At 44.8% G+C, this 14,198-nt stretch overlaps 1 protein-coding gene across 1 annotated transcript in view; it reads right to left on the reverse strand.

Annotated features, from left to right (window-relative positions):
• CFAP58 (cilia and flagella associated protein 58) overlaps positions 1 to 14,198 on the reverse strand; it is a 72,931-nt gene that overhangs the window by 32,486 nt on the left and 26,247 nt on the right. The window contains exons 11-15 of the mRNA XM_019485984.1: positions 11,264 to 11,410; positions 7,132 to 7,272; positions 5,783 to 6,006; positions 2,361 to 2,472; positions 83 to 187 (exon numbers count right to left, since the gene is read on the reverse strand). Coding sequence (XP_019341529.1) covers positions 83 to 187; positions 2,361 to 2,472; positions 5,783 to 6,006; positions 7,132 to 7,272; positions 11,264 to 11,410 — 729 coding nt within the window. The remainder of the gene's footprint in view (positions 1 to 82; positions 188 to 2,360; positions 2,473 to 5,782; positions 6,007 to 7,131; positions 7,273 to 11,263; positions 11,411 to 14,198) is intronic.

A 14,198-nucleotide genomic window follows, 5' to 3' on the forward strand; every position in this document is an offset into this window, starting at 1 on the left:
GACGAGCACACCTGAGCTGGCTGCTGGCTCAGGACAGACCAGACACACTCCCCGAGAGTCTGAAAAGTTGGTGCGGAGGTACCTGAAGGAGCAATTCTTTCTCCACCACCTCTTCGGTCTTGCTGATGAGCCGTCTCTGCAGCGTGTGTATCTTCTGGATGAGCTCATACGTGCTTGGGTCACTGGCCTAACCAAGAAAAGCAAAAGAAGAGAGAGAAATCTTAGGCCTCACAGGCTATTGCTTTTTGTTTATAAACCAAAGGCCAGTCCTGTGTGCCTTTAAAATGCTTCCGACAAGAGTGAATAAAATATGAGCTGCTGGGTTTTATTCTAGCCCAGTGGCAGTCTAAACGGGTTGAAGAAAGCATGGATATAAGTAGTCCTGAAATGAAAGGCCATGGGAGATCTGCCATGATAAGTCAATGTTGAATAGGGCTAACCCCAAGAGTCCCCTGCAAGCTAATTGTGGGAATGGGGGATTCCAGCAGCTTGATCTCCAGCTGGCAAGGGCTGGGAGACTGCATGAAGCTCATTTCCAGCCAGGAGAGGGGCTGGGAACCGGAGATTGTTTTTCAGCAGAAACCCCGACTGAAGGAGCACAGGCGTTGAGAAGTCGTTTTTCGAGAGCATACTGCAAAAGCCCTGAGAGAAAGACAAAAAACAGCTCCTGAGGCAGCTCTGAACTACTCCCTTGGGCCAGAGAAAGGTTTGTCTGGGATTGGTAAGTGTCCTGGGACTGGAGAAGTTTTTCAGGACTGGTGGAAGAGATAAAAGGGGCCATGAGGAATTTCCCTCCATGGAGATATAAAAACCAAAGGATCTGAGGGCCGGTAGAGACCACAGGGGTCACTGAGAGAAGTCCACACCCTGCACAGATTTGCATTCATAGATACTTGGGTTGGAAGGGGCCTTAGCCCGAGTCCAACCCTAAACTGCCCCACACAGATGCCTATCCGGTGTCTTAAACTGCAGGGCATCACGTTTTTAAACTGAATCAAGTGCGATTTTACAACAAAAGAGACTGGCTGTTAAAAGGTATGAATGCATGGAGAAGTGCAAACTCCATCCATGGGTCTGCATTCTCCTTCGCCTGCCACGGCTCAGCTCAGCACCTGGAGAAACCAGTAAGATATAAAAAAGCCCACATAGTTCGATCTCCGTGACCTATTCAGTCTTTGAACCCATCTTAGGCCACTACTGAGGTTGGTGCCAGGTCGTAACTGTAGTGGCATCTTTTGTCATGGGGATGTTTGTTCATTAGGAATTAGACCAAAAGCCCGTCAGAATCGTCCCGCCTCGCTTTCACCATCTGCCGGCCTTTCGGCGTCCCAGATCCAAACCAGTGACCTAGAATTGAGAGACGCTCCTTGTTCTATCCCCCACACTTGATTTTTTGACTGACCTGATTTCTCTCTCTTTTTTTTAATCCTAAGAAGTTAGAAATTGTGCTTAGACCACTTTCACATAGTTTGGTGCCCCATATTTGACCCCTTGCCCCTGTTTACCATACAGCTTCAGACTCAGCAGTGAAAGATCAGAAATTAACTAATGTGCTAATCAGCGCAGCCAAAATCTTCAGCTGGGCTTCTTGGGAGGCTAGCACATTATCACTCACTCACTAGGGCAGCTATGCAACCCTTGGAATAAGATCAGAAATCAATGCCTGTACAAAAGAGAGATCTCAGCTGGCTCTAATTTGCTTTGTGATATACCCAACGGTGCCAGCTGACGCCCACAGACTTTGTCGACGGCCAATAGATTTATTTTTTTGCTTCCATTTGGTCGCTTCAGATAGAGCAAAAATTTAGACTTGCTGCTTACGTAGCAACGTACGTTGCATTACCCGCAACAGTTTACTGTGGATACTCACGGGTATTTTTGCCTCCCTGTCCCACCACCCACAGATGTGACGTCCTACCCAGCCATTCTCCACTCCACCTGGCCTATTCACTCTTTTGACCCTCACCTTGGAAATTTTCATCCTACAGGACTTTTGGGCTTTGATGAAGGAAAAGTCGTACCTTCAGTGGATGTCTCTCCTCCTCTCCCTTCCATTCGTGCTAGTGAGCCACTTCTCTTTAATCCTCACCTTAAGACCTTCCTGTTCTCTCTAGCTTTTGGCTGGCTTTTTTGTAAAGCCTTTTTGCAATTTTTACATAAAGGAAACAACACAAAAATAACACTGATTGCATTGTGCGAAGAAGCCATTCAGCAGTTAACCATCCCATTGGCACTATGGAAATTTCAGTCTGCCTGCCCCTCCACATGCTAATTTGCATAACATTAAGGAAAATGTGCTTTGTGCTGTGTTATTGATTTGGAAATACAAGCTCTGGGAAGTGACTAGGCTAAAATGTTACCTCCAATTTTCTCCATCTGTGAACATTCATGGGGTTCTCCAGCTCCTCCTCCAGAGCTCGGCAATGGGTCCGCTCCTTCAATAGCTCCTTCTGCATGTGATAAACCTCCTGCCTTTAGATTAAAGCAAAAAGAACTGCATGATCCACGACAAAGACATTACACAACAGCTTGAGCATTAGCTCATCTTTTTCTTTCATGCAAGATTTTTAGCCATGGAAGAAGCTCTGACATCCAATCATCCTCCTGAACCCAATGCATGGTTGTGCCCCATAATAAACTGTCCAGTAATGACTCAAGTGATGGGTTTGTCAGCACTTCCCAAGGTAAATTACTTAAAATCATAGGAAATTAGGGTTAGGAAGGGACCTCGGGAGGTCACATCTAGTCCAACCCCTGCTCAAAGCAGGACCACTCCCAACTACATCGTCCCAGCCAAGGTTTTGTCTACCCGGGTCTTAAAAGCCTCCACCATCTCTCCAGGTAGCCTGTTCCAGTGATCTACTGCCCCCTTAAGAGAATTTTTTCCTAATATCTAACCTAAACTTCCCTTGCTGCAACTTGAGCCTGTTGCTCCTTGTCCTGTCATCTGCCCCCACTGAGATCAGTCCAGCTCCATCCTCCTTGCAACCCCCCTGCAGGAACCACTTTGAAACTACTACTTCATACCTAAAAGATTTCAATCAGCAATTTTCCAGGTATTTCAGAGATGCAGATGTTATTAAACACATGTCCCTAAAGACAGCCTTTAGGGCCCATAAGATCATCTTGTCTGATGTCCTAGGGAGCGCAAACCTTGGAATAATTCCTCCAATTACACCTGCCTGGAGCCCCGTACCTTGTGTCTGACTAAGGCACTTTAACTCATGTCGGTCTCACGGTGTTCTTAAATATTCATCATAGGATGTTTGGCAGACTGTCTGGGGAGGGTTTGAGGGGAAGGAACAACTCTAGTGATCCAGGTAGGTGGCCAATCCCCTGCAGGAAATCCAAACTTGATTCCTGCTCACGGTCTCTTTCAACCTCCCTTTGGCAAGCTAGGAAAGCAAAAGCGCTGAGCAGGACATAGTGCTCTGCTCCCGCATGGGGAGAAAGTCGGCATCTTTTGGTGCTTGACTGCTGCTCTTCTGCCCAACGAAGGACTTGTGCTGATCACCCCGAGAGAAGGAAACCTGCCACAGCCTGAAGAGTGGTAGCCACAAGGCTTGGCCCTCAGGGAATATAATCACACAAAGCATCTGGGTTATATAGTTATTTCTTTGCTGTTTAAAGCTAGAAGAGACCACTGCGGTCATCTAATCGGACTTATTCATGACACAGACCACTGAATTTACCTAATCATTCCAATAGAAACACCTGAATTAGAGCTACCCAGTTTTGATTTAAAGACTCAATATAATGCAGAATCCAATGCTTCCATTGGTCATTTCCTCCAAAGGCCAATTATGCTTGCTGCCACATACGGATACACAACTGAAATGAGACATAACCCTGCCATCCCCCCATCATGGGGCTCTGTATGCATAGGGAATGGCTGATCAGAAGCTTTGTTACCTCTTATTCTCCCCCTTGTAGGAGAACAGACAGTCATCCACTGTTAGCTTCAATTTGCCCAGCAGGTTGGGGTGGACTGGAGAACAGGGTTACCCTCTGGTAAGGCTATCGTATGGGCAAGTTGTTATAATCTACTTCCGTCTCCAACGTGCAATAGTAAAGTCTTTCACCATCTTCATTCAAGCTAATATAGTTTCTTCTGATTATACAGGAACAATCATAGCCCTTTGCTGTGCGTAGTAATAACACCGCTTCACAAAACCGATTAGTGTAAAACTATAAGAGGAAGGAGTCATTTACACCTCCTCACTCTAACCCCCCACCATGCTGCAGGAAGCGCTTTCCAAAGCAGAGGCTGCTTAAAAATGGAGTAAATGCTCTGCTGAAAACTCATTGTGCTATAGGCATATACTGCATCCATGGGATCCTGCCCCTACCACCTGTGCTAGGCTCCTGCAGCTTCTCACACTCCAAGCAAAAGGGTGGTACTGGCTGTTTTGCCTCCTATTTGCAACCCCCCAAGTGGATTTCTCCCTGCCAAGATGCCATAACCCCTATGTTGAACTCAGCTATTAATTATTTAGGGAAGCCTGACACTACAGTCTTTATCTTCCCACTGTAGATTGGGATGAAACAATAGAAAGGGAAAAATGTACCATCCATTCCCAAACCATGCTATTTATGGCAGAACTGTGTTCAGGATAACTAGTCATGCACGTGACAAAGGAATAGCTTTGACTGGAGGCTTTTTGCAAAGGTTTTGGAGTTCATTACAGTAGGGCTTGTTGCTGTAGTTAACAAGAATTGAACCACCCATGACGACAGGTACCGTGCTACAATTCAGGACATTCCCTGCATTTCAAACAGGAACAGGCTTCTAGCCCAATAAATGGGGGCAAGAGGCTCCAACCCTGCCTCTGTTTGCAGCCAGTGAATGCAAACTGCAGTTATCAGTATTACACCTCAACTCCTCTCTCTTATATCACTCAAAATAGTGCAACTCCAATGAAATCAACAGCCAGATTGCCAGCTGGGGTTACTTGGTATAGGTCCACAGAAATCATCAGAGTGGAGTCAATTCACATTACAGATCTAGCCCAAAGGTGTCACAGTAGTGTAATAAATATTGCTGTGACGGTGGGTAGACAGACCAGGACTTCCCTCTCGGAGCTATGGAGCATGGTTACCTGCTGAAAACAGAGCCCTTTTCCTCTGGAAGTTCCCAATTTCAGCATAGCGTTCCAGCAGGAGAGAACATGCCTCGTACATGGCATGGTTAAAAAGAAGGGTATTTAAATACCAAGCAAAAGTACAAGGAACTAAATCAGGCCAAGGCTATAAAGCTTCACTTTTAAAGAAACACCTTCAATGAAAATTTAGCTCAATCTTCCTTGCAGATCAAGTCTGCGTATAAATCTAGGCAGAGGGAATGCCGAAAACATATGGTGGTCTGTTATAAACATGTCAAATGGTCTCCGTCCTTCACAGATTGCCTAATAAAAAGCAGTCCCATTAATGCAAGCCCTGGGCACCAAACCACGAAGTGGTCACTGAACTGTGAACACCTTTTCTACTGCTGTCTGTCAAGTTGGCTTTGTAAAACTAGTAACTCACGGCACAAGGTAAAGTTTGGACATGGCATTCATTTTGGTCCAGGTGTCTTTTCTCTCCCTCCCTTTCTCCCTAATGACTGATCAGCCGGTTCTGAACTGAAACAAACCCGTGTTGGAAGTCAGATCAAGCAAACCCCTCCGTCAGGAACCAGTTTGTCAATACCAATCTTTCCCACATGTGAAAACAAGGTCTCTCCAGTGTTTCAAATGCAATGTCACAGCGACAGCCACTGGCGAGATTTATTCTGTCTTTCTACCTGAGTTGCTCCACGTTAGCCACGCTCTTGCCAAGAATCGCTTTCTCACGCCGAAGCTTCTTGATCTCCAGCTTGAGGAGCCGGATATCTTCTACCCTCTGCCGGTACTGGATCTCCCCCTTGTTCAGGATGGACTGCTGGATTTTGATCTTTTCATAAAGCAGAGCCAGCTCATCATTGCGTCGAACAAGTTGGGATCCCAGGATGTCTCTTTCACTGATAACCTGAGGGTGCCAGGCAAAGCCCCAAGCTGCAGTCACTAGGTAATTGCCAGTCAAAAAACATTAGTACCTGCACAGTATAGTCCAAATAAGATACCCATGGGCAAGGCGAGCAACCATTTAAATCATGCAAATGGCAGTAGCACTTTGCCAAATCCAACTGGTTTCAATCTCAAATGCAGTTTAAGCTGATTTAAGCACAGCTGTTCGTTCATGGTGGGGAGCAGACAGTCTGCTCTCAGCTATTCGCACCTCATTAAGGCTCCTTACCTGGCTGCTTTTAACAGCAGCCTTAAAATGGACAGGACCTAGTCAGGTCCAGGGCTGCTAACAGCAAAGCATTGACAGCAGTTGAGATGGGCAACAATACGGGGACCGACCTTTTTGGGAGGCATGTTACAAGGTAAGCCCCATGCCCCCACTAAGTACCACTAGGATCCCCTTCCCCTACTCCTTGGTCCATTGCTCCTTCTGCTCCCTGCCCTATTTGTTTCTATATTCTCTGTTCTCTCCCCAGTCTGCTGTATATCACACGCAGAGGCTGACACGGGCAACTGGTGCCTCCTGAGTCTGGGGGGGACACCTGCAGAAGCCAGTGTTGGCATTGGCGTCAGGGACAGGGCTGGCAAGCACCTACAGAAGCTGCCAACAGCATCGGCGGCGGGGAACAGCCTGTCAGGGGGGTATGTGCCCCCCCAGGGTCCCTCTATCAGTGCCTGTCGAGGCTGACCATACCACTTACGACATGTGCTACAGTTTGGCTACCCCAGGGCTAAAAGGATTAACTGCCTACCCCACTGCCAGGCAATTTTCTCATTAGCAAAGCAGCCTACTACACCCAGTTTTCCCAGTCTGGAGCATTTGCATCAAAATATGATTTTGCTATCGGGGACTGAAAGACTGACAAGGCTCAGAGCCATCCCCGCAGTGTCGGGTCAGATGCACGGTTAGTCTCAACTCCTGTAGTTCCACTGACTTCAATACGGGGACAAGTCTGCTTCAACAGGGTGATGTCAACTTTCATGGCTTTCAATAGGAGGGGAGGAGATGTTGGAAAAGGTCCTAGCTCCTGTACATTGCAATGGCCTGATGGGGAGGAGACATTCCTTCTCAGGTAGAGACTCTTACCTGGTCTAATTCCTTCTTCTGCTTCAGCCTCTCAGTGTCAGCCTCAGAAATTATTTTCAAGAGTTTTCGCTCTTCTGCCTCCTGTTTTTCAATGAAGTGCTTGGTCTCCAGGGCTTGTTGTTTCATCTTAAGCAGTTCAGCCTGCAGAAGCAAAGGTACAGGTACATTGTGTTTAGTAATAACTCCCCGCTACGTAATTTAGGATTAGGACTTAGACACAGCCTTGTACTTTCGTTTAGTTCCCCAAGTTGTACAGACTTTGCTAGCTGTTGAGCACAAATAAGTAATGCAAGCAAACATATAACAAAGGCCGTAAAAAATGCTATAAACAACCTGTCAGATAGTTCTGGTGTGCGTGTTATGCCCAGGAGAAATTTGAAAGGATTTTTCATATTTGTAGTAATGGTTGGTTTTGTAATTCAGGGTGCTTCGTGTGATAGAAATAAAGGAAAATGAAAGATGTTGCTGGTGGGAGGATTCGGTTGTTTATGGGCTACTGTTACAGCACAGGAGACGCAGGTCCAAGCTGACTTGGGAGACAAGTTAATGGAAGATTGATGATTTCATTCTAGTGGTTAAATCATTCTAGTGGTTAAAAGGAGGATAATCCATGATACCTGGAACAATTCAGAGCAGCTGTCTGCATGAACTGATGATGACCAGCACTGAAATAACAGGGGATGTTGCATGTCAGGATTAACAAACATAAGCAGAAATGGGTGGCAGTCAGGCATGGAATAGAAAAAGGCTCTAAAACTCTGAATTACAGTGCTTGGCCAAATTTAGAGAGCAGGGGAAGACTGGATTAGCAGGGGATGCCCTTGATCAGGAGTGATAGTAACGTACATCTTAGTAATGCATATCATCTCCCATTAAGAAGGAAAAATGCCTTAACTAAATTATGGGCTAAAGTAAAAAACCACCTGCAGCCGCCTATACATGAGGATCTTTTAAACCCACCGTGTCCAAGATTAAAATCTAAAATCCCACTTGGAGAACAGCAATTCGAGTCGAGCAAGACTCATTTAACATCCAAGCTGCCTGGATGCAAGAGTGGCTCAATTCACCCCCGATACAGAAATTATTATTCCAAATCCCACCATTAGACCAGCTGGCTTTGATCTCCCTAGATATCTTTGGTCTTCTCTAAACTGAATCAGGACAGGACACGGCAGACGTGGATTCATTATATTGATTGGGCTGGACTAGCTCACCGAACTGTGACTGTAGTGCCCCTTTTCAACCTTTGAATCACATCATCTCTGCATTTAAAGGACCTCCACTGGATCTGCACAACACTACACCTCAGGCAATCAGCCGGCTACAAAATTTGGACATAAAATTGTGAATATATTTCTCCTCACTCTGTGATCACTGTATCATCCTAAGCTAAATAACAAAGGAGTGATATGCCATTACAGAGCTATGTGGAGAGAACTTACATGCCATCCACCTGCTCTACACCTGTGACTTGATCAGCACCTCACATCTCATTGGCTTGCACAGTAAAATTCAACACTTGGACCCAGAAAAAAAAGGCAATAAAATCCTGCCAGATTACAAAAGAGATTTCCAGCATTTCTAAGCAATTAGTTCGAGCATAGCAGAGCTGTCTGAAGATCTGTTTATGCAGGTTCAAAAGTTTCTAAGCCAGCACACTAGAAAAAGAAAAACTTTGGCGAAGAGCTGATCGCAATAAATGGAGATGCTCAAGTTGCCTCTTGAGAAAGTGCGTCATACAACACCAAGAAGATAAGAGCATGAGACTAGGTGAAAGCAATAATTTAAGGCGACAGAACAACAATTCCATCATCACAGTGAAACACCTTGTTCTGCTCTTGTTTCCTTTAATAAAACTTTTATTTTCCCATACGTGCAACATTCATATCTCTGTTACTCAGCGCAGGATGCTCATCTGCATCCATCAGCGGAACAAAAATGTAAGCCACTTTATATTAAAATACAATCAACAGTCTGTAAAAGCTGTCTACAAATGTAAAACTGTTCATGCGTTTGGCACTGCAGCATGCTATTTTTTTTTAACGCGGCAAACTTCTGCGTTCCCCTTATGTCACAGAAGATATAAGTTGTAAATAAGATGTGGCATTACATGTTGGCAGCAAACACCGACATAAACAAATCCCCACACTGGAGTGCATTAAGTACATATAAATCTGGATTGCCAAGTACAGTAATGAATCTAACCACTGCTAGGCACACAGGGACCCTGCAAACTCTTGCAGGAGTCTGTCTGGGATTAGTGGTTTCAACGGTGACAGTTCTGGGACCTTTTGGACAGAAAAATACCAGTACAGGATACATGTCTAGCTATGTTGCCTGTAGATTAAAGGGCAGGATCCCTCAACGGGTTTAGCACAGTGCCTTGGAAGACAAATGAGGTCCTTACCCAGAACATTTGAAAAGGGAGAACCCATTTTTGCAAGAATTAAGAACCGTCTTGAACTTTTGCCAAGATTTGGCACCGGATTCAAACCAACACACGATTAGGTGCTGAAGTGTTCAGGGGAGGGAATTTTGTGTTTTTTAACAACTGGTCTCCATCTGAGGCTGGAGACAACGTGCTGTAACACCACAAGAAAGGTATTCTGCCGGGATTTCTACCTGGGGTCAGCCCCGGGGGTGCTAGGAAACTCAGCACCCGCTCTTTGTATGGACCCTGTGCATCGTTAAAGCTCTTCTAGGTGTCAGAAACACAGCATAAGTGCATACATGTAAAATATCTCTGGGTAAGCCATCTATGTTGGCTGTACCAAGCATAAACCCAGTACTTGAGCGAGTCTAAGTTGCCCATGTTACACAATTAAATTTAAAATGATTTCTCAGAAACAGCCTGCTTCCTTCATATCAGTGCAAGCAGGACAAATTGAAGTCATCGTGCTACAAGAATAATTGGGCTCTTTTGTGCCTGTGCCAGTCAGCCCTCTCAGTTCTTTACCCTTGCTTGCAGCAGAGACAATCAGGTGAAAGACCACAGTGCCCTGAAGCCACTCACTAATATGATGTCAGTTCAGGGACACACTAGCTAGTAAATAATTGAGTGGGTAAAACAGTGCAGCAATCAGGGGGATTGTCAAATTGATGGGGGATGGCTCTGAGATGACAAGACAGGTTTGGGGACTAGTTAAGGCAGAAGGCAGTACATGGAAAATGAGGCAGTGTTTGACTTCTCCATCCCTGTCATAACAACTTGGAGACAGATCAGGTAGAGGAACTTGAATTCATCACCTCTTTACAAAGCTCTATTGATGTTCTGTCATATCCGCAGTGTGCTGACAGTGGCTGGAAATGTAAGGAGTCATTGGAGCATAGCAATAAATTGACAAAAAAAGAAAGCATTGAGGAAAGTGGCAGGGGATAGGGTTTTTTTTTTCTGGTGCTAAGTGAGAGAAAAAAATGACCTGCTATGGACCCACTAACCCTTTACAATCTTGGAAGAGAGAAGCAAATTGGGTTAAGCTATCAACGCACATTTAGTACATCATATAGACAGAGGCGGGAGGGCCACAGTCAGCACTGAGTAAAAGAACCGGAGCTCAGAGCTCCACTTCCCTGTGATTTAACACAGATTTTCCTGCTTTATATCATACACAATAGAAAAGTAAATGTCTTTCTGAGAAAACGACACATAAGAAACTGCCCTGCACTCAGCAGGCTTGTGTTTGCCGGTTACACAACACGACAGGGCTGTGAAAAGTGCTAGCACCGTGTTAGCACTGAAAGCTACGGACAGGGAAGTTAAAGGCGATCAAAACGGGAATTCAGCGGGCCAATATTAAAAAAGGTTGATGCGGTCATTGCGGCAACAAAAGCTTGTGTTTGTGCAAGCAAACAAGAGCTTGTCGAAACAACGATGGGGTTTTGAGAGGAAAAGAGGTTATGGCATTTGATGAATCTAGTTGTAGGCACGGAGGAATAAAAGGACCTACTCCTCTTCTATCCAATTCATAAAAACTTGTGTAAATAATGACGGTTAAGGCAGCTGAGAGCTTAAGCTTCAGGTACAGAATAGTCCTTTAAGAGTACAACAGAGTGATCACCACCCGATCTTTGAAACTATGTCCTCTTCTTCAAAGCAAATGCTGGAGAGCCTCCTACCCATCATAACTCTTACCTTCAAAGACTCCTTCTCCTTTTCTATCCGCTGGTGCTCCAGGTGCACTTTCACAAGAGCAGCCTCTTTGGTCGTGATCTCCTCCTTCAGCTGATCCACTTGATGGGTCATAATCTTGAGCTTTTTCTTCATTTCTGTGATCTCATCCTAATGGGACCCAAAAAAAAAAACCCCCACAACTCTTCACAAACAGGAATAAAAGAAAATAAAGCAATGTTGCACACAGTAATTCAAGGAACACCGAGACAGGAAATACAGCCACCGTGCTTGAGAGGAGAAGATCCTTAATGAGATCTCTACCTTCCTGAGATTTCTTTTAATGTTACAGAAAAAAAGCTCAGGCATTAAATGACTATCTGCTGTTTATGTTAGCATGGCTTTGCAGTAAGCAGACAATTAAAAGGAATTACTGACAACAATAATGAGATTTAACAATGAGAAGAATAAGCTATTTATTTAGAGCACTGGAAACACCGTAAGCCCAAACAGGTGATCTAAGTTAATAACCCAATTCTGATCCTGTCCATCTGTTTTCACACCTTTCTTAGCTTGCTTTTCAATGAACATTGGTACAGTTGGGTTCAGGTTGGCATAATGTTTGAGGAAGAGTTACTATTCTTCCAAAGACATACCTGCCTGCTGATTAGCATATTCAATTTCAAATGCCATCTTTACAAGGGACTTTTGAATGCTTGAAAATGAGTGCGGTAGAAGAAAAAAAGGTCCCTTGCTCTTTGAAGTCAGGCCAGTGTAGCAGAAAGAGCATTTCCCTAAGACCACTTCTCTACACAGCAAAAAACCACTATGCAGATGTAACACTGCAATAGGCTAACGCATTAAATTAGCAGGCAAGTTTGTATTAAGTTAGCCGGCAAGAGGAGCGAGTTTGTTTTGTGACCAATAGTGATGGTATGAATGGTGGCAGAGAATGAAAGACCAGGAGATTCGCTGCATGTGGATTCACTGGGTAGATGCGTGCCTCCTGCAATAAGATTTTAGTTAACATACAAGTCCTCCAACTCTGACCTTTTGGCCGGTTTCCTGGCAAGGACAGAATGAATCACGTGAGACTGATGGTGATGAGTCACGGTACACTTCAGAAACAACACTGACAAACACACATTAGATTCATAAATGGCTGGAGAGACCAGTGGATGCCATGCATGTTTGGCAGATACATGAAACAGGGTGTGTTTGGGGGGATTTGGGAACATGCTATATATCCACAAAACTCCCTATTCAGAGCTCTGGTACTTATTAATTAAATAAGCCAGAGAAGACTGTAATAATGATGTCACTGAGACTGCCCACATGCACATACATAAAGTTTTTTTTATATGAACATAACAGGAATAAATGAAATGCAAAGTCTGCTAGACAGCCCATAAATCTCTTCAATACTCTGGAAAGAGGCCAGGTATTTTAAAATCTGGAGCTCAGGCCCACATCCAAATGCATCGCTGCTCTGTTAGATGGGAGAGGACAGAGAGGCCTCAACATTATTTGCAAAAGACAAGGATCTGAGCCTGCGTATTTAAATAAACACATGAGTTCCCGGGGCTGGAAAGGACCCTGAAGCTGAAAGCACGCTTGCAAATATGTCCTGCTGAAACCCAGCCAAGAAATCCGTTTCTAAGAGATTTTACTGAGCTGGAGATTATGATGCCCTGGAGACCACAAGTAATGTGGGCAGGGCAGGCTAACGGGGGACCTTTTCTTATTAAGCAATCCAAAAATACCTGCAGCCAGCTTTGCTCTATCTAAACAAGTTTTTGCCAATTTATTTTACTTCCCAAGAGAATGAGAATTTTGCATAGTTTTTAAGACAAGCCAATTTTTTTCTTTCATGGCTGGCTGGCTTGCTAGTGAACTATGAATGAGTATTTTTTTTTATTGCTGCACACAGTCCAGTGGTGTGATTATAACCAAAAGGATGCTCTCGCAGTAGCTGTCGTCTGACACAGAATATTTCATTTAACGCAAGTTATACATCAAATAATCTGCAAGGGGTAAGCGAATGGCCTCTGTAGTAGGTAGTATCCTGCAGAGACCCCTGCAAGGACTGTATATATACACAGGACATGGTGAGGACTCTTCCCTACTGAGCAAAAGAATTGAATGCATTAGCCTATCTCGTTCATAGCTGCCAGTTCTCTAGAAGGGGGTAAGGAACTTGGATGACAAGTTGTTATCATATCTTTAAAAAGTTTTAAAAAAAGGAAAGTCGTTTTGGGTTCTCGCCATGCATCATCCTTATTCCTGTGGATACTTTGCACACATAGACATGCATCATCCAATTTAACTTGTGTTTCACCTGTTGCTGTGAGCTATGGTATCACAGCCCTTACCTGCCTACAGAGGGAAGCAAGGAAGAGCAGGGCCTCCTCTCCCACTTCCCACTGTAACTCCACTTCAGAGGGAAGCTGGGGCAGTGAGTCTGAAACTGTGTGTGGGAAGAAAAAGGTTGGGAATGACAGCAGCCCTAGCTCCATCACTAATCAGAGGTATCTGGAATAGCTCATGGGATGCACAGAGGGAGCGTATAAGCTGTTCGACAGTGTCATTGACTCCTCTGCAGACTAAATGGGGAGGCGTGCAAGACTCAGAAGCCCCTAGGCACGGTGCATCCCCCCTGGGGCAGTATACCTGCATCGCACCCCTTCCTCACGTCAGATTGTCAATTTACATTTTAGCCTCTAGGTTTATCGTGTATCTCCTTGTTCTCTCAAAGGACCCCAGGCTCTAGTCTTCGCTCAGATCCCTGCAGCACACCCCGGGATCCCCCCAGTGTTTCAGCCATTACTGAAGAATAACGCAGTATATTTTTTAATAAGTGGTTTGCATCTTTTCTCATACTGCTCAGGGGACCTGCAGGGAAATGTGCGAGTGGGAGGAACTGGAATCATCACTCTGCCCAAAACTTCCAGCCTAGATG

Source organism: Alligator mississippiensis, chromosome 6, assembly GCF_030867095.1.
Source record: "Alligator mississippiensis isolate rAllMis1 chromosome 6, rAllMis1, whole genome shotgun sequence".
Classification (NCBI taxonomy): Eukaryota; Metazoa; Chordata; order Crocodylia; family Alligatoridae; genus Alligator; species Alligator mississippiensis.